We start from the raw sequence: 20,647 nt of genomic DNA, 5'->3' as shown, positions 1-20,647 counted from the left end.
GAGAGCAGCACGTTTCCCTGTGTCCAAGCGCATGGATCTATCATAATATAGTTCCCTCAGTGTACAGGACAAAATGAAGACAGAGAAAGACAGTTCGTGCTCAGAAGAGACGTAAATCTACGGAGACGAGAAATGCGATGCGATCCGTCGTGCTAATAAACAAACGCACGTGTAGCCGCGAGGCATTTCTCTGCTTCCGCACAGGGATAAGTGCGCATGCGCACTTCCGCTTGAGTTCTCAAATCGGTGAAAAAATCGTCCATTAAGCCTCTCCTCCGCGCTGTTTGTGCAGTTTAAGGCCCTCGAGGCGCGTTTTCACTGCACCCTGTGGACTAGTCAGGCTGTACTCTGTACCGCTAGCGTGCATCAAAGTGGTGTTCTATTGTACTGTCCTTTATCTGGGCCTCAATTGCTAGTTTCTAAAAAAATTCAAGTAAGGACCAGGGTTTGTGTGAATGAGAGTGCATTGTTTATGGTTAGGTTTTAGAATATTTATGATTAAAATGTTTCTAATTTAACACCTGTTAAAATAAAGAATGTACTTTTAATATTTCCTGTTTCCAGTCCTAAAGTACTTTTATCTTGGTGCCTCAATTACAGTGGGCTAAATTTTAGTTGGGTTTCTTGGACCTATAATCAGGAGGCGTTGCACATCATTTATTACTGTGGTAATACATTGGAGGTTAGTAGGGAAATGAGTGGTCTACGTTGTAATCCTATCTCTTGGTCTCCACAGTAGTAAACCCGAGCAGTCAGGCTCGCCCTCCTGTGTTGGGTTTCGTTTTTGCATTTGCATCAGTAGTGTTATTAAACAGTAATGGCAGTCTTGTGTTCGGAGGAGAAATTTCCAACCCAATTAAGGCTGTGCGTGAATGAACAACCGCAAAGGGAAAGGTTATACAATTATATAAATTAATATTTATAATATATAATTATTATTTTAATATAAACTCTGACACGTTACTTTTATAACACAGTAGCGCAGTACTTTTAAAAGTAACGCTATCCAACATGGTTTATAAGTACATAAACACTTAACAGACTGTGTAACATATTCCATAAAGACAGCATATTCTTGTTTGTTTTATTTATTTCAAGAAAGGTCAAAACATATTTACAAGATTGACATGTCAAACGTCTATTGGCTCATAACAAAAACCATTCACATGGTGAAACATACAATTCTGTACAAATCAACCAATTCTGTACAAAAACTAATAAAAAACTGCATGTGTATCTGCATACAGAGGGGGTGAGAGCAGGGGGTTGTGGCTGTGAAGGCGGAGTCTGTACCAGTTGTGGTGCTTTGTGGTCACACTGGGACTCTGGGCTGACAAGGAGCCGCTCTGGAGGTCGCCAGTAACTGTAGTGCTGGTGGAATGACAACAGTGAGGTCTGAATTCAATTTTCCTAAATGTATGCAGTTAGGATTAGGATTAAGAGGCCTGGGAGTTTGGATCTCAAAGTATAGATAAGAGGTGGGCCGTACTCGCTTGCATATACTCAAGTATATTTACTGGAGTAACCTTTTACAGCAAAAGCTGTGAATCTAGGAGTAGTTCTTAGTTGAGGAACATATTGTAGTGTAACGGTCTCTTACGTGAGCCGTTAACGTTTTGAGAAAATACTTTTTCACACAGGGTACTTTTTGAAACACTACATTGTGCCAATGCTCATCAATATTGAAGTACAATCTTTGGCCCCACTGAGTGAAAAGGATTGGAATAGAAGAATGAGAGCATGTAAACTGTATGGGTCTGTGTACAGGAGCATTCTGGTGTAATGACATGTGAAGTTGATGTTCAGCCTAGTCTACTATGGAGTGGTCAGACAGTAGGGGGAGTGAGGTAGCGACACCCAGACACAGCCCTTCACCAGAACACGGCATGGCTCGGCATAGGTCCGACGTAGTACAAGGAAGTGCAAGAAAGAGTTGGCAATAAGTTCAGTTAGAGGGTCAGACCTTCCTTTCATCAGCTAAAGAGCTATAATTAGCTTTAGCCTGTGGGCCTGGGGATGGGCCAGACCATGCCGTACTGAGCTGTGCCACTCTGGAAAACAAGCACACTGCAAAAAAGGAATAGCGACATTAGGTAAAATTACATGAGTTCTGATTGATTAAAGTAGTGTTGGGTCCTGGTTTGAGCCCAGTCCAGATGTAAACTTCGTTTCGTCCCGTTTTAGTCCAGCATTAGTACCAAATTTAGTCCCAGTTTGATCCCAATTTGCATGTGGTATATGTGCAAGTGTGAACGCACCAGTAGTATAAAACCACACGGCTATTTACTAACATTCTATTGTTTGTGTTTTTTGTAAGTGTTTATTTTTTACATTTCAAAATCATTGTGGTATTGAAAACAGTATCGATTATAGAGCGATTACCTTACCATTTCAAACTCCAGTTTATTTTTCAATCTAATCAATAACCAGTCAAATATTTTGTTAGTCCTGTCGTTAAAATCTACACTTTTAGATTTGAATTGAAAACAAGAGTAATATTCTACTGCATGAAGGTATCAACATTTTGCAGTGCGGTGAGAAGGGCAGTGTGCGGAGGAGGCTATTGTCCTGAGTTCACTGAAGCAAGGCCCACCAGCCGTGGCCCTTCTGAGGAGGCCCAAACTGGGGCATCCCGACACTGTGGGATAGAACTTCCGGATGTCAACGCTTTCCCGTAAGATCCCCCAAAGTCTTGAATACTGAAGAGTTTGTATAAAAACTAAGACTAAACAATGTCAAATATCCCTTAACAAAATCAATGTGTCAGTGAGAACCTCAAAGCCACAAAGGACAATTACAATCTTTACAACAGCAATCCCTGTTATTATGGACCAACATAAGGCTAATATACAGACCATTGATTGTATTATTTGTTCTGCATGTAGGGGTGGGCGACATTGACACACACACAAAAAAAGTAATTTCAAAGGTAGATCTCATGATTACATCTATTAGACCATTCTCAACCTTCGTCACTGATTCCATGACATGCACGCAAGTCATATTTGCGGGTGGCAAAAAGGATAGAGTGTACAGCTACAACAGTGTCCGCTCGGTGGATATACAAGGCTCTGTGTTTCCTGACTTTTCATTGGTTAAACAGTGACATGTAAATTATTGCTGACCCAAACAGAGTTGCGGCGCTAGGCTAGCTGTGATGATTTACACAGTGAGTGCATCATTTATGTGTGATGCGCTTTAGCTTTGGTTGTAAGCGGGAAAGTAGTTTGTGTCTGCATTTGTCGCATTATACATTAGGTGTTTAGGCAGAAATATCACTATGTGTATTTTTTGTGCATCCCTCTCTTCTAACAAGCTTAGCTCAGACGCTGTTTAACACATTTCCTCGGTTAATTTTCATTGGCCGCTGAGCTACGTGTTTGCAGAAGTGTCAGTAAACAGTCTGCTGTACCAGATCATGGCCCAAATCATCTTTATTACATGCTTTATTACACTGCTTCTGGGATCTAGTCATCTCTTTCTGCGGTGCAAACTTTGCAATTCAGATGCAGGTCTAGTAACAGTGCGAGACTGAAGCTGTACTTTTTTCAAATAGAGAGGACTGGGACTGACTAAATGACTACAAATTAGAGGGAAATAGGGCTAAAATCGTGTCCTCGATAGCTTTTTGCCTCCCAGTACAAAAATAATGTGATGTCACCGAGAATGGTCTCTACATTCTAGAATTCAAGTCAGAGTTCTATGGCGGATATTGTTGTTGGACAGAAATGTTCACTAATGTGCCAAATAAAAATATTCAAGTAATACACACCCAAAAAGTGATTGGACTGTAAAATTAACCACAGGTGCAGAAATATCACTTTACACTTTTGTTTGTTTCTTAAATTTTAAACCGTTTTATTTGCAATTTATGTAAATGTTGCACTCAATATTCTAATATTGCATATATTCAAAATAAAGTGAGGAAATAAATAGATACGCATATACTAATTACTGACACTAAAACTAGTATCAAAACTAATTACTCATTTGAACAAGTAGGCTATAAATAAATCATATTCCTTGAATAGTTTTAGAATGGTCTTGATCTATATCAGAATTACTATAGGAAAAAATATTATGGTGTGGAGATAATGACCCAAATAAGGGTGTTTTAAGACATTATTGTCTTAGTCCTTTTCTTTAGTATTGAAACTGAGTTTGAAATCTTATATTAGGGGTAAACAGATAATAGCCAAATTGTCGTGATACTATCGCCCACCTCTAACTGCACAGAACAACCTCTGCACAACTGATTTGTCAATAGTTTCTTTGGATTCAGGATGAACTTTGATAACTTTGGTTCAGTTGGACTGCCTTTAGCCGCTATGTGTATCCAATTTAGAATCATTCATTATTGCACAGAATCAAGTGTCGGACTACACATATTTAACACTTAGAACAGGGTACATTGGAGGAGTCCCTGGTCAGTTACTGGTCACCACTGCCAATCGCACTTTAGGGAGCAGTGAAGAAGGCACTAAGAGACAGGGCTGGTGCAGTCCCTTTGACTATATAATGGAAAGTCCAGCTGGAAGAAGAGAACGCCTTAAGGAGAACGTCAAGAACCTGAACTGGTCTTCACCACATGGTCTACTGGGTCTACTGTCCAGTCAGCTGTCCGGTCCACTTCAGCTGGAGGCCAGGAGTAAACATAACTATGGAGACACAAAAACAAAGGGATATAAGATTTCAGAGGTCAACAAAAGTATGCAATAAAAGGAAGAAAAAAAGGTCTGAGAGCCCACCTCAGCTTAAAAGTTTAAATAATTACAGTTTTACAAAAAAAATTGCGACTGTTCAAATTTCGATTTAGTTTCAGTGGAGACATATCTTTTGGCGCTTAACGCCATCACGCCTTTGAGATGTGAAGGGAATAAGATCCTGCTCTTTTATCAGTTTTTCCCTTTCTGCACTATTTCTGTCAATTTAAACTGTTAAAGTCTATTTTTTATTTTATTAGGACATTTTAATTTGATGCATGCCTCTTCATTTGACAAATCTTGCTATTCTTCATTTTTGTATGTTGCATATTAATGCTGAAGCAAGTTCCTAGTATGAGACGTTTGTTGACAAGCAATAAAACTGTCTTTTTTTAGTTCTGATTCTTTAAGCTAAGGATGCAGCACCCGAGAACCATCTCAAGATCTTAAGCTGCTCAAAATTTTGTTGACCATTCAAACGAGTTGATATATTAATCACAGCAAGGGCCTTAACTTTTCATCCTTGTGAAAATCCCGAATAGAATATAGGATAAACGCTGTTTACATAACATGCTACCCTGTTGTGTGGCAGAAGGTATCAGGACACATTTCGGATATCACCTTCTTCTGCCACTTGGATCAGTCAAATTTTTTAAATATTTTTGGGGAGGAATTCAGGGCTTGCAGTAGCAGTTTCTAGCAGCAGAGCCCATGTGTTGCTAATAATAGCTGTTCTACTGCTGTCATGTTATCGCACATACTAACGTGCTAGGCCAGCATTGCATAACCTCACCAGGCTGCAGACAGAAGTGGGTCAAACTAGCATGCGATGTGGAGGGTGCGGGAAGGGCTGCTGATGTCATGGTGCATGTGTCATGTAAAAGTGGGTGCAACTGTGTAATCCAATTGTACTTTTCAGACCCCATACCTTAGTTCCTACTTAACTAAAATGTTTACTAGTTACTTCCCACTGTGAATAAGTCAGCCAGCAGTATTGGGAAGAATATGTATTGAAAATGTATTATTGATATTATTTAAATATTTAGGCTATTTAATTGTATATATTGTTTGAATCACAATTCTAAGCGGGTCTGGAGATCATATAATTTATTGTATTCTGGTCAGGTGCATTTAGATTACATCCCATCCCCCACAGTCCCAACATTTCTTTGCTCTGCCCCTACTCCAGTGTCACCTGAAGCCATTCTCTTCTCTGCTCGAAAACACGCTTGTAAAACGCTTGAAACCACTACAGGCTGCAAACTACTGATGCTTTATGTTGAATTTATGAAAAATGTATGATTCAGACATTTCAAAGAAGTTGAACACTTTGGCTTTGTGCATGCCACGGTGTCAGCCCCGCAGTTCACCACGCCAGCTCAACGCATCGCATGTCTTGTTTTGTTCATTCTTTTTCATAGTTTGTAATTGAATACGAGTCCGTAGAATAAGCACGTGGAGTTTAAACCACTCCCAGTTTAGAGTATGTTTACAGTGTGGCTTGTACAGTAGAGCTGTTTAACCCGGTAACATTGAAAAAAAAAAAAAAAAAATCAGGTAGGTAGGTCGGATTTTTATATATTTTTTGAAATATTTTTTAATCCTCGCACAGGTTTTGCAGACAGTTTTCTTTTCTCAGAAGTGAGCGCCTCGCATTGAAGTGGCCTTATTGGTATGCAGATATTGAATAAAATAGTTCTTTACATCTATACTCAGGCGCGGATCCAGACCTTCTCACCGTTCGCATGTGAGAAGGGTCAGCTCGTGGTGAAAGTTTTCTAGCGGAGACAGTTTCAAACTGCTGTAGCAATTACGCAGCAGATTGAGCGCTGTATTGACACTGAAACATGGGCACGGAGAGGAGCACGGAACGCAAAGGACAGCGGGGAGAGCGCGGGAGACGGCGGGACGGACACACCGCACCGCCAACAGCCAGGTTTTCGCGAAAACATGGATGCGCCCATAGGTAGAACGAAACCTATCAAAAGTGTAGCGATTTTCATATCTTACGATTAGGGCTGCAACAATTATTCGACTTAATCAAATAATTCGATTACAAAAAAGCTTTGATTACAAAAAAGCTTTGATTATTATTTAATTGATTCGATGCTTCGTTTAATTTACATATTTTATTAAAACACGTGAATCTGTGGCGCGCGGAGCGCACGGAACAACTTGTGGCGCTTTTGTTTCCCACGGAGCTTCTTCCTGAAGCAGCTGAAGCACAACAGAGAGAGCAGCGTGTTTTAAACTCACGAGTGCGACTCATGGATCTATTATAGATGGGACCAGAAAGAGTTTTGTTGTGTAAAAGAGCTCGGTGCCGCGAGCAACCACCACTAGTTCCGCACGCCGCCCGCCCCAACAACCGCGTCCTCACCGCGCCACCGCGGACCCCGCGCTCCACACTCTGCTTCCCAGTCACACTCGTACGTTTCAAACATGCCACAAGCTCCTCTGCGGTGGGAGGACCACGACCTTGTTATATTAATCTGATGTGAAACAGAAAGTCTGCGATGACACGGAGCCAACGCCGTAAAGTGACAAAATGCAAAATGTAGAGCCACCGCTCCAAACAGCAGCATCACTGTCCCACACACAATGTTTTACAAACTAATGTCTTATTTTAAGTTATGTGACAGAAACGCAAAGGAATTCATACTGTAACTGTTACAAACAGTCTGGTGACAAGTTAAATAGCCCTTTATATATTTTCTTCATATATTCTTTATGTTTAAACAGAACACTTGGACTGGTGAAGTGAAATGTTGCTGTTTTGGGGACAAACCAAGAATAAAATGTCTTTTTTTTTAGGAAGAAACTCAATTTGTTATTTGTTTATTACAATGAACCCATCCATCCATCCATTTTCTACCGCTTGTTCCCTTTCGGGGTCGCGGGTGACTGGAGCCTATCCCAGTGACTTCGGGCCTTAGGCGAGGTACATCCTGGACAGTGGCCAACTTGTCGCAATTACAATGAACTATAACGTTTATTTAAAAAATGATTTAATATGCTTTTAAATGGTTTACGGATTGTACAAAAAAATTAACCGATTCATCGAAGAAAAAAACGATAGATTAATCGATTACTAAAATAATCGATAGCTGCAGCCCTACTTACGATCCCCACAGAGGACTTTTTCCCGTAGCTTTTGGATTCTCTCACAATTTGACATTCTCGAAACATGCAGCCAGTAAATATGCAATAAAATGTTTACGGTCGGGTTTTTTTTATTTTGAAATTTAGGTTGGTCGGGGTTTTTTTGGCCATAAATGATAAACAACTACAGCCAGATAAGGCCTACTATATATGCTCCATGTTTAATTGTAAAAAGGAACAGTGCAGCTGCTGCACAAATAGCCTATTTTGTCATTCAATTCAAACTGCCTGGTCAGGCTGGTGCCCCTCGGAGCACTTGATGCCCTACACACTGCGCGTATTCACAAATACAATTGAAATTTGACTTTTAGCAATGACATTACGGCAATATGACAAATATGTTTGTGGAGCCAATCCCAAACAAATAAAAATAAGGTTGGATATTTCTTTCACACACAGTGACTCTCCTACAGAGTTATCCATGGGTTTCAGAATGATCAGAAATTAGGACTGTTGCCATAGCCATTAACAATTTAACTACATATCCTTGCTTTTGAATAGGGAAAGTCCAGTAAATGTTGCATTTAACAGCTATCCATGAATATAAACCCCTGCCCTCCCTCTGAAATCATGACATAATCGAATCTAACCTGTTTCAAAGCCCCATGCCATGGGAGCCTACAGATTGTACTCTGCTCACACCAGACTGTTGTGTTTGTAGATAACAAAAGCCCCATGGTTGTTTTGACAGTGTTAGACCAGTGCGCAAAGTGGGACTATGGGAACATTCCCCCCCCCCAACATCCGGCCTGCCCCAACTGTATCTGCTCCTCCGTGTAGCCTCCATGGACAGCAAAGGCCATGTCGAAAGGGGACAGGTCAAACCAATGGAGCTAATGCTAACGCCAAATCTTAAGGGTAAAACAAACTTTAAGAATCAGAATCAGAAGAGGTTTATTGCCATTGTCAATGAACATAATTCACTAACATGGGAACTAAAAATATGTAGAGTCAATTTTCAGTTGAATTTACAAATGTAGTGCAGTGCATGTAGTGTATGTGCCCTTCTCACCCTGGACACAGACTATTTGAGCCACTCCCCTCAGGCAGGAGGCTACGGTCCATCCGGACCAGAAACTCCCACAAGAACAGTTTTTTTCCCTCTGCTGTACTCAGGAACACTTTAACAATTATTTAACCCATAATCATTATTTGCACTGCAATTGCACTATTTGTAAAGTCTAAACTTTATGCATGCCCCGATTGTTACATTTTGCTACTTGTATTATTCATTGTTGTATGTTGCAGTTTATTTCTTTTTTTTAGAAATTCTGTTCATTAATAATGGCAATAAATCCCTTTCTGATTCTGATTCTGAATACTTCAATCTTGCAGCACTGGAACAGATCTAGATTGGTTTTCTTTTTATTTGAGATTGAAAGTTTACTGTTTCTATCAACAACATCATGTCTGAAATGTCACCCTTGTCCTTCTGTGTTCCGCAAGGGTCAATTCTGGGGTCACCTCTTTTTTTCTGATGGACATATTTCCTATTGGTCAAATTGAAAATGGCTTTAAACATGTATCATACCACATTTATAGTGATGACTTATAATTGAATTGTTATTTTGAAGAAACATAGTTAGTTGGTAGCAGATGAGAGAATTCCAGTCATTAAGGATCACCTTGGCTCTCTGGGCCTTTGTGTACAATCAAGTGTCTGAGAGTCTTTTTTTAAACTCAGTCACTGCAGCCATGTGGTCAAAAACCATTTGTAACCTTTATGGAACATTACTAAACGTAGGTAAATTTGATAGAATACTATTTACTTGTTGAAACAAATCCTCACTGAAACATCTGCAATTAGTACAAAATGCGGGAGCAAACAAACCAACAAACAAACAAACATACATCACTCCAATTTTATCTTTAGGTTCTTATTCAATTTCGTATTGATTTCAAAGTCATGGTTTTAACACATAGCTCTAAACAGACAAGCTCCTCAGCACATCATTTACTGGCTGCACCTGTACTAGCTGGGCCCTCCGGTCCTCCGGTTCAGGGCCTTTTGATGGTCCCAAAGACCTACTTTAAATCCCCATATTATAGAATGCCCTGCGCATGGCCTTGCAAATGGCAGACTCAGTGAATTCTTATAAAAAGTAGCTAAATACACTGTTCCTCTGACAAGCTTTTAGTTGACCGATGTCTTTATTCTTTACTGCACTTTTTCTTGTTGTTTTTATTGCTCTCTTTAAAGCACCTTGTAATTTCTATCTGTCAAAGGTGCTCTATAAACAGTGGCGGCTGGTGATGCAAAACATAGGGGGGGCTATTTGACGTTGCTGTGCTTTAAAAAAAAAAAAAAAAATGTAATGTCTAAAAGGGAATTTTCCATATAGCAATTTTGGCTGTGATGATTCAATATAAAAATGTAAAATGTTATACATATGTAGTTCAGGTTAACTAATGCCACTTAGAAGCTGTTTTATGAAACACCAGCAATTGTTGGTGTTTTTTATTTTCTCTTAGTAGTAATTGCTTCTATGCACTATAAGGTACAGTATCACTGAGATTTTTGCATTTCTCTTTACAATCTGATATTTTAAGTGTAAAAGGTAATTTTATGTCAAGTTAATTTTCTCACAAATGGTATCTGCCTCTAAGTCATGGTATTACCATTACTAAAAGTGGAAATAAAGTGTTTTACCCGTACTTAATTAATTCAGTTGTAAATGTGCATTTAAAATATGTATCTATACAGTCAATGTAAAATGTTATTCTTAAAGACATGTTATTTATAGCATTCTTCTCATGGGTTTTCTAATAACCAAAGTTATTAGAAAACTTGGCCTGGATCGGCTTGGACTGAGACAAAATCAGCCGCTTTCACTTATGAATATAGTTTTTATTCACAGCTAGCAAACAGTCAAGGAGCTCATCCTGAATTGTTTTGGATACCTTTGAATACTTTCGTCACTTTCACTGACACCGCCGTGATCATGGGTGGGGTGCGTGCAAACAGGGTCGCTCCACGGCGTAAACATTGCACTTAAATGGGCAATGAAGCAAATCGCCAATTTGAGAAAGTTTTACGATGGCTTTTTTCATAGCGACGGAATATTTTTTCTTGGGTTTTGATTGGCTAAAGACTCCCATTTCTTTGCTACCAGGCTCAAATTTTCCCACGTACGTTGAAAAGAGACGCAGGCTGCTTCACGCAGTATCCAATGTATTTTTTTTATTTTTATTATTTTACATATTTAAACTAATAATGATATAACAATTCTGAACAAATTATATTGTTTTTAGACAAAAAAAAATATTGAATACCATCCATCCATTTTCTACCGCTTGTTCATTTGATATAAATCCACCGCCCTTAATGGACCAGCCGCCACTGTCTATAAATAAAGTTTTTCTTTCTTACTTTGACTACTTGAATACTTGAATCACAGGACACTGGGACATTGCCAAGTCCCTATGAACATTGTTTAATCTGTTCTCACTGTCGAATTGAAAATTTAAATAGATCCTGGGGACCAGCTACACTTGGAGCATTAGTTAGCGCAATGGACTTAAAGCGTTTAGATACTGGCACCAGCACAGGGCCTCTGCAGAGTTCCGAAAGGAGGTTCTACTCCTCCGCCTCTGCTCCCAGTTCCAGGGCCTTTCCTGTTCCTTTTTGTCTGTGCCTCCGCCGAGAGCTCTGAGCCCCGGGGCCCTCTCTGAAGGCCATTACACTTGTTGCATAAGAGCCAAAACACCGTAAACTCTTAAAAAGGTGTGGTCTGGCAGCAGCTGGTCCACTAACTTGCTCAGAACACAGTGTACTACAAACAAGCTCGCAATTTAAATGGGAGAAATTAGCAACTCAATTGTTAGTTAATAAATATACATGTCATATGTATACGTATCTCCATGAGGCCTTATTTTGTGTAAAAGCATCTAACCTCTAAAAACACGTTCTGAAAAGCACAGGGTTTGTGGATTCATTTAGCGATTCGGAGATCAGTCTTCTCTCAAATGTTAATACTTCTGGTGTGTGTCAAATCTGCACAGTGAACTGAATCCAGGCCCTAAAAATAGCAAATCTAATCTAAAACATTTGACTAAAACACATTTTCTACAGCTTGAGCCTTCTTTCAAATGAAGCAATCTAAAATCACAGAAAGACTTGTTCCCTTAACATCTGGACAGTTTTAAGTGCTAGTTCTCTGAGTGAGATAGTTCCTAAAGAGATGGCGATTGAGGCCGGGGCTTAAGCGCATCCTGGTTTTGGACACAGGCGGCACGTGGTTGCGTGGACAGCAGCGGTACACAATGTTCCAACATGAACAGAGCAGCTCACATACAGGCTATAGAGAGAGAGAGCGAGAGCTAATGAGAGGTATGGAGAGAGGCGGGGGGAAGAGAGAGGGATAGAAGGGAGGGAGGGAGTCCCATTCGCCAAAACAAAACAAAGCCATACTTTGAAAGCCATAATGTAGATGGCTGATGCCCTATGGATATTTGGATGAATAAAAATAACTGCGGTCATCAAATTGTTCAAAATTTGAAAACTGGAGGCAAATAAAAAAAAAAAAACTAATAACAAGATAGAAATGTCAGTTAGTCGGTTTGCTTTAAATAAGATAAATTGTTTTAGCCTGATAAATTGTATTTGAGTCACAAAAGTCGAATTTGTGGTGAAGTAAAAATTCTGTAAAAACTAAAAATCTGACTTTTGCCATAATAAAAAATGCTGTGTCACGATAAGCCCTAGTTACAATAATGTAAAATGAAATGCCTCTGATTTCACATCAGAGTGTTGTTTTAATGTTAATTTTATGTAAAATCATGTAAAGGTTATTCCCAGTGTCCTCATTGGAATCAAATCTTATTATGAATCTAAATTATGTTCTACTTAATTTTGCATGAATATGAAGAATGTTTTTGTTAACAAAATTTTCATGAATCTATATTAAAATCATATTTGAGAATTGAATGCGGTTTTCTTCTGAAATTGTGAATATTGTATGCCATTTCAATTCTTTTCAAGATTTAGGATTCAGATCCGTTCTAAAAATGGCTGACTCAGTAGATGGATGACATCCGCAAGAGAGGCACATATGATTAGGTTTTGACTACTCTTGCTTACAACTTTATTATGAAGTACTTGATTACTTAGCTCTTAAAAGGTCCCAACTCATGCAAAATCGACTTTCAGAGCTTTTGACCTTCTTACAGGGGCTATTGGTGCCTCATATACTGTATGTGCCCAAAGTGTTTTTTTTTATTGATTGCAGTCTTTAGCTAGAGAACAGTCTCTATCCTTCTCCTTGGATGAGCAGACGAACGGGGCCTACTCACCCTAGGTGAGTGCCGTAGCAGGCTTCTCTGTTTCAGCCCATCCTCCAGGAAGCACTCTGTTCCTGTAACACGCCCCCGCGCTCAAGCCTATTTAGGCTAACTGTGCCTAAATAACTGCTTCAAACGCTACTTCTTTAGTTCCAACGCTGCTGCCGCTGACATGTGCCGCTGTGTCATGCGCTGTGTAGCGGCGCACGCCTCGGCCTCTGTTTACACTATGGATCTATTATATTATTGGTTTACACCGCCACCATCTCCACGCTAGGCTATGTCACGGGGTGAGTGGGGGCGCACGCTCAAGCTAACACTACGTCACGGGGTGGGCGAGAGAGGCAGATCGCTCTTAGTGAGGGTGGGGGCGAATCTCAAACCAACCTGTCTGGATTTCCGGGTTTGTGAGCGGGGTCCAAGATATGGGTGATATTTCATAACTATTATGTTATGGGTGTTGCACAACACTTATTATTATCAAATATGCTCTTAGGGTAGATAACGAAACAGGATAAATAGCATGATATGAGATCTTTAAAGTTTGACTTTATATCCACAGCACAGGAAGCGGGGGACAGAGAACAGAATTTTCTTTCGGACTGCAAAGATGGAACAGTCAGGTCTGAGCCGGAGTGACAGAAAAAGTCAGAGGAACAAGTGGACATTCTTCAACAAGAACTTGACACAGTGCCTACTCCTAAACAACTTCACCAGAGCCTGCTGTGTTCTGAACGCCTCAGCTCTGACAACTGATAGATGCAGGCTGACAGGCTTGCACTGCATGATCTAAACTGCTCTGTAAAGCTGTGAGTATCAAGCCTGCGCTGTCAACGGTTAACCACTTACAGACACAGAAAGCTGTGCATGTTCACATGCACTAATCCCCCACAGCAGGGGCCACGAGGAGTTACATGACCAGCTGGGTTACTCCTCCTACCCCAGTGCAGAGCCATCAGGCTGGGATATAGGGCTGGGTGAAAGCTGCCTGAGGGCTGTGTGAGGGCGGGTGAGAGCTGGTTGGGCTGGGTGAGGCTGTGAGGGCTGGAGTGGTAGTAACGCAGGGGCAGAGGTGAGGGCTAGGGCCTTCTGAGGCGTTTACGCTCTAATTAACAACATTAAGCATTCAGCAGATGAATGAGGCAACTGCAGAGAGGGAAATGGGAGTGACAGGGAAGGTCCGCATGAGGCCTGGTACACACCTGAAAATAAGCTTCTGATTCAGAAGCGCACAGTACAAATCTTATTGTCAGGCGCAAAGGCTGCCCGCGAGAAAGTGTAGGTTTCAACTGAGTGCTGACCCCAAAAACATGCAGGTTGAGATATTTCATAACAGCAGGGTGTACAGTTGCAGTGCGCTAAGACGAACCTTAAATCTGATCGACATAATTTACTTCAGTGTATAATGACAAATCAATTCCCAAAAAGGCTTCACTCATAAACTAATAAACAGTATAATAATGGATGTACTTGTGTATTCAATGTAAGTGTACTGCTGTGAATAACCTCGCATTATTGTGTTCTACGCCTCAGATCTAGCCCTGGGCACTGGCTGAACTCTAATCCAGAGCACCTCCCAAGCCCTGGGCAGCAACAGCCAGTTCTCACCTGGCTCCTGTGCACACCCAGAGCAGAAGAGGCTGCATTAGATGCTGACGTCAACCCAGTGCCTATACTCGTTCCTGAGGTTAATCCTTTCCTTCACTGTGACTGTGACGGGGCAACACCAGAGTAAATAGGAGCCAGGGACCAGCTGAGTCCTATTTGCATAAAGGAGCGCAGGGAACAATTGTACAAGTTAGTGCTGAGGAAAAGTGCCAGTACGCAATGGACAGGGAGCGATATGACATATACTAAGTGAGAAAAAGGCTCAAGAAGTAGGGCCATTGAACCACAAGTTGTCCCTGTATCGGGATACGTATCGTATCGCGAGGGTCATGGCAATACCCAGCCCTAGTACATTGTAACATTTTCTCTCTGTAAGATATTTGTTTTCATGCAATATGGATAATGCCTTAGCCAGTAATCATACACTGAATTGCTCAACCCATGATGCAGTTTGTTTCATTACTTATTATACTTGCACCCTGAAATTCTTACCTGCTGAACTCTCAGGCGGCACATGTGACCTGGTCCATGCGCACCTCCAGCTGGAAAGCATCGGGCCGGTCCTGGGGGTTGACAGCCAGCATGTCGAGCAGCAGCTTCTTGACGCCCTCGGACATGGAGCTACGGGCTTTCTGGGGAATGTGTAGGACCATTTTAGGGTTCTCCAGCAGAGCCTCTCCCACAGGCACAATCTCCGATCCCTGGCGGATGTAGGTGCCCAGGAGCTCGCGCTTGGACTCTGCGTCGATGAAGGTGATGCGCTCCAACATGGCCCAAATAATTATGCCAAGAGCAAATATATCTGCTTTAGCCGTATAATGTCCCTCCCACACCTCCGGTGCCATATAAAAGTCCGAGCCACATGCAGAAGACAGCCAGAATTTGTTGATGTTATTCTGATCTTTAGCTCTGGCCCCACAGAAATCCTCGTTTTTACAGTTAAGTGCGGCGCAAACTTTGCTCAAGCCAAAGTCTGCCACCTTGAGGACTGGAGTGCCAGTTTTCTGTGAGATGAGGATGTTGTCGGGTTTGAGGTCGCGGTGCACAATGTTGTTCTTGTGCAAGAAAGCAACGGCACTAGTCAACTGCCTCATGAAGCTGCGGTTGGTGTGGGGGTCTGGCCGACGGGAGAGAATGTACTGGTTCAAGTCGCCGCCTTCACAGAATTCCATCACAAACCACAGGTAGCAAGGCTCAGCCGGGCAGCCCAGGATCCGCTCACCTGGGACACAGGACCCAGGATGCAAACATGAGGAGAAAAAAAGATTTGGGAATAATAAGTATAATATCACAAAGGGTTGTCATAGAATACTACCCAGATAAGACATTTGATTTACTTTATTGTTTGATTCTGTACTAGTCAGGTTTTGGTCCATGTTTAGTTCCATGTTTAGTCCCAATTTTGAGAGGCTGAGACTGTAGCTTTTGCCTCTGATGTCTGATTTACTCAACATCTGTCCAAAGGAAAATTGTATTTCAAACCCCGCCTGGATTTTCTTTGGTGAATCTATGAAGGACTAAAGGTGTTGTTGGGAGGTATGGACTGACAGACGTTAAATTGAGCATTTGTCAGAATATTCCTTTCTCAAAGTTTTGTTTGAATTCTAGGGTCATTTTTATTTGTGTGTTTGTGAGTTCAAACTGACCCTGATTCATCCCAGAATGTTAGATTTTACTGAAAATAAGTGGGTAACAGCTTTCTTTTAAGATTCTGAATTTCCAGGAGGTAAGCAGTGTGCAGGTATACTGTATTTAAATTTATTAGGCCTATTCAGGCAAATACAAAAAAAAGGTTAGACTTGTCTGTTTTTCTATTAAGTAGTAATATTATAGAGTTCAAACAGTAGTAAAGGCTAAAGTAAAGGGTAGAAGTTAAAGGGTACTGTATCTTAGTTCATTGGCTTGATATGATAAAACTACACAACACGCAACAACAAAAAACAGTGTGGTGATCCCAGTCTTTTGTGATTCTCAAATGAAAACTTCATAGGTTTAATGAGGAGTTAAGTGATAACCATATTTCCCCTACAAAGTATCAGAGTTCATTTACCTTCCAAAATGCAGGAAATTACATATATTTGGTTCAAAGTGTCTTGGGATAGAAACCCTCTTTTGTTTAATTCCTAAACTTTGTGTTAATTACAGTTGTAATGTATGCAACATTACAGACATATTAAGAAGTGAGTTTTTTTTTTTTTTAATTCACTTTCCAGAGAAAGAAATAGTATGCAAAGGCAATAATAGTCGTCGAATTTTGAGCTTAAGTGGATTATGCGGCGCGAATGGCCAGTTAAACTGTCCTACTGGTGGGACCTATGGAACTCTATGGGAGATTGTGTGTGAAAAAAATATGAAAACTTATCATTATTTGTTCTGGACTGGCTCCACAAACTGGAAATTAATCTAATCCATTCAACTGACAACCACAACCAGTTTTTGTTTCATGTGGATAGATTACAGAGATATGAACCATAAACCAGGTCAACAAATCTACAATCTGAATTCTACCTGAGAATTATGAGCTGTCTCAGCTCAGCTGAAACAGGGATTTTACAATGTTGTGATGTCATCATGTATACCCATTAGGATACTACCACAAAAATACTGATATTATTTTTTGTCAATATCGACCACCCCTAATTCTGATGACATACATCAGACCATACTACATCAGACCATACTGCATGTAAGCAAAAGTCCCAGGGGAAACTGAATGACCTGATGCTTCTGCTTCTGTCATTGTATTACCTCCTTTAAGGCACATCCATCCATTTTCTACCGCTTGTTCCCTTTCGGGGTTGCGGGTGACTGGAGCCTATCCCAGTGACTTCGGGCCTTAGGCGGGGTATACCCTGGACAGTGGCCAACTCGTCGCAGGGCCAACACACAGACATAACAGACAACCATTCACTCTCAAGGGCCAATTTAGAGTCACCAATTTTGCCTAACAAATGCATGTTTTTGGACGGTGAGAGGAAGCCGGAGAACCAGGAGAGAACCCACAGTAACACGGGGAGGACATGCAGACTCCACCCAGAGAGATCATGTGATGTTGGTCTGGTCCGGGAATCGAACCCATGATCTCACCTGCAATGTCTAATTTCTGTCCTCAGAGACTTCACATCATCTCTCAATCTGATGTTACCAATTATGTAATCTAAGCATGCAAACCAAATCTAACTAACCAGTTTGAATCACGCAAAAATCCACACCTGGTTGAAACTGGAATCAAGCCAACAAGGAATCATCAGGAATGGTTTCAGCTCAAACTGTTGGGTTCTTGATTCATTCTTGTTATCCATTCTGCTTCAAATTCATAATTCATAAAATTCATAAATTGAGCTGAAGGACAGGTCAGAATTCAATGGTAATGCTTTGCTATCAAAATGCAGATGTTTTGTTTGGGTTTATGGATCATATTGCTGTTTTATTGGGCTAATCTACATGAAATAAAACTGCCACAATGTTCAAAGTCTTCTCTGTCAAAATACGGTGAAATCATACACATCTAGATTTTCTTCTAATTACCTTAGAAACATATTTATGTTATGAATAATTTAGTGTTCAAACCACTATAGAATTGTCCTTTGTTATAAGTGAAAATAACATTGATCTAGTACAGAACATCATGGAATAGTATATTCTCTTTCTATCACAATTACCAGTTTGTTTTGTGACATTTAAGGTACAATATGAACATAGCAAATATGTGGACCTGATATCGAACATAAATTAATATAGGGATTTTTGGTTTGGTCATCTCTTTCAAAAAAGCAGCCTGCTGTTCCCAAGAAACTCACATCCCTTACACAAGAGGCAACATTAATACTGCATTCATATCCAGGCTGAATGGTGACACTTATATAACAGGCACACTATTTAGAGGGGCAAGACAATACTGCTCCATGTTTGTCAATCTAGAGGTTTAACAGGATTGGAGAATGATTACAAGTAACACAGAATAGACTGAAATATCCAATTTTGCCTTGTACTGCTTTTTAACTTGGAGAAACAACAACAGTAGAAAAGGTTAAACTACAGCCGAGTCATAACAAAAAATTAAATCAGCCTAAAATTGAAAGTTATCACAAAAAGTCTGTCTGTTTTCCACTAAAACGGTGTAATCTGTGTCAAATGTTTTATTACTTGAACCGCGGACACATGAGAATGAACACGAGGATTGGACTGAACACCAGAGAGTACACGGTGTTCCCGGTGCACACTATAGGGGACGTATAGACTGATGGCGTCACTGCAGCCAACTCTGCTCCATTCACCCAACCCCCAGCTGCTGCGCTCAATATTCCCACTGTCATAACAAAGCAGGTAAAATCCTCCGGTAATGATAATAATAAGATGTGACATAAACAATTAGAAAAGTAATTTATGTTTGTAATTGAGCGCATGAGACTCCTGGACAAACCTGGTTTCATAACGATGTGTCCTAATTCAAGTTTACACAGTGAGTATCCTTCACTGAAAAGAAATTTAGGTCGCAACACTGATTGCAATCGAATCGAACTTGAAATTGAAATGAGCAAATCAAGCCTGCAATATTTGAAGTGCCATAACTTCCTCTGCAAACTAACAGATAGTAAACAAACCAAGCATCAATACTGTTAACTCTAGTTTAAATCTGCACATGTTGTGAAATAGATGGGATTCTTTTAGCAGCTTGTCAGTTCATTTGCCTATTTCAGTCTTTTTGAAAGTTTGAACTCTGAACACTATTCGAGTATTTAAAAATAAATCACAACTGGCCAAGATATTTTCTCAATAATGTGCAGCCCCAAAAGTCCTAGCATTGCACAAGCAGCTGGGCCTAACATGACATGCAGTGTCCCGAGTGCGCACCTTTGAGCGAGGTCTCCACGAGGCGCAGGTATTGTCTAGACCGCTTGTTGCCGTGGCTCATCTTCTGCGCCAGGCCGTTCCTCTGCAGGACGCACTCCTCCAGCTGGACCACGTTCTGGTGTCGGTTTTCCAGACTAGTCAGGGCCCAGAACTCGGCCAGGGCCAGCTCCACGTTCTCTGGAGCGTCACACTGGAGTCTCTTCACGGCTACTCTGGAGCCCGTTTTACGTGCTATGGCCTCGTACACGACCCCGTAGCTGCCCCGACCCACTTCCCGCAGCAGGCTGTACCGCGGGCTGGGCAGCGGCGGCTCCAGCCGCTCATTGTTGACAAAACCAATAGAAAAGCAGTCGTCGTCCTCGTCGTCGTAGCCTTCCTCCGCGGGCTTAAAAAGGTTGTTGTCCACCACCGTGAGGGAGCGGAGGACTTTCCGTGCGTCCCGCTTCATTCTGTCGGCCCCAGCTCGCCTGCCGCCCCGCACCGCACCGCTTACCTTTCGCCTCCTCTTGCCGTCGCATAGATCCATAACTCCTTTTTTGTTGAAAGTGAGCATGAAGGCAGCTCTTGTTTAGCTTTCATTACTCAGCTCGAAACTCAAAACTATGCCGTTCTTGCGTCCTTTTTCGTGATTCCGAATGCTTTTGCTCGGGAATATGAAACAGACACAGTGGAACAGCCTCGGGACGGTACTTTGGCTTCATAAACAAAATGTTCCAGCTTTGAGAACAGGGGGCGGGACCCGGCTGAGCCCTGCGCGCGGATTGGTGCAGGGTGGAAGCCTTTAGAAAGGACAAAAACACAAAGTCAACAATGACATTTGGTGTAAATGTGCACAGGAGTTATAGATATTTCTATGTAGCTTCATGTGTTGGACTATGAGGGACATGTGCTGGGTAAATACCCACATACAGCACGGTGCGCGTGTCCAGTACCCAGGGAGCATGGGCAAACACGAGAAGGGCTATAAGGCACGTGTATCGAGGCATGGGAGGAAGAAGCCCCCCTTGGGCCACCGCGAGAACTACACTCTACCGGCTCCT

At 41.3% G+C, this 20,647-nt stretch overlaps 1 protein-coding gene across 1 annotated transcript; it reads right to left on the bottom strand.

The window, feature by feature from the left end:
- Positions 1–1,072: 1,072 nt before the first annotated feature.
- On the bottom strand, positions 1,073–20,336 carry LOC140363019 (serine/threonine-protein kinase 35-like). Its single transcript, XM_072449328.1, has 3 exons — positions 19,608–20,336; positions 15,246–15,975; positions 1,073–4,658 (listed from the first exon to the last, which is right to left on the bottom strand). The coding sequence occupies exons 1-2, from the start codon at positions 20,158–20,160 to the stop codon at positions 15,257–15,259; spliced, it is 1,272 nt and encodes a 423-aa protein (XP_072305429.1). The 5' UTR covers positions 20,161–20,336; the 3' UTR covers positions 1,073–4,658; positions 15,246–15,256.
- Positions 20,337–20,647: the final 311 nt, after the last annotated feature.

Source organism: Eucyclogobius newberryi, unplaced genomic scaffold (assembly GCF_026437365.1).
Source record: "Eucyclogobius newberryi isolate DKJ021-1_F unplaced genomic scaffold, fEucNew1.0.hap1 SCAF_17, whole genome shotgun sequence".
In the NCBI taxonomy this organism is placed as follows: Eukaryota; Metazoa; Chordata; class Actinopteri; order Gobiiformes; family Gobiidae; genus Eucyclogobius; species Eucyclogobius newberryi.
The sequence above is the reverse complement of the archived record's forward strand: the minus strand, read 5'-3'. Positions and strand labels throughout refer to the sequence as shown.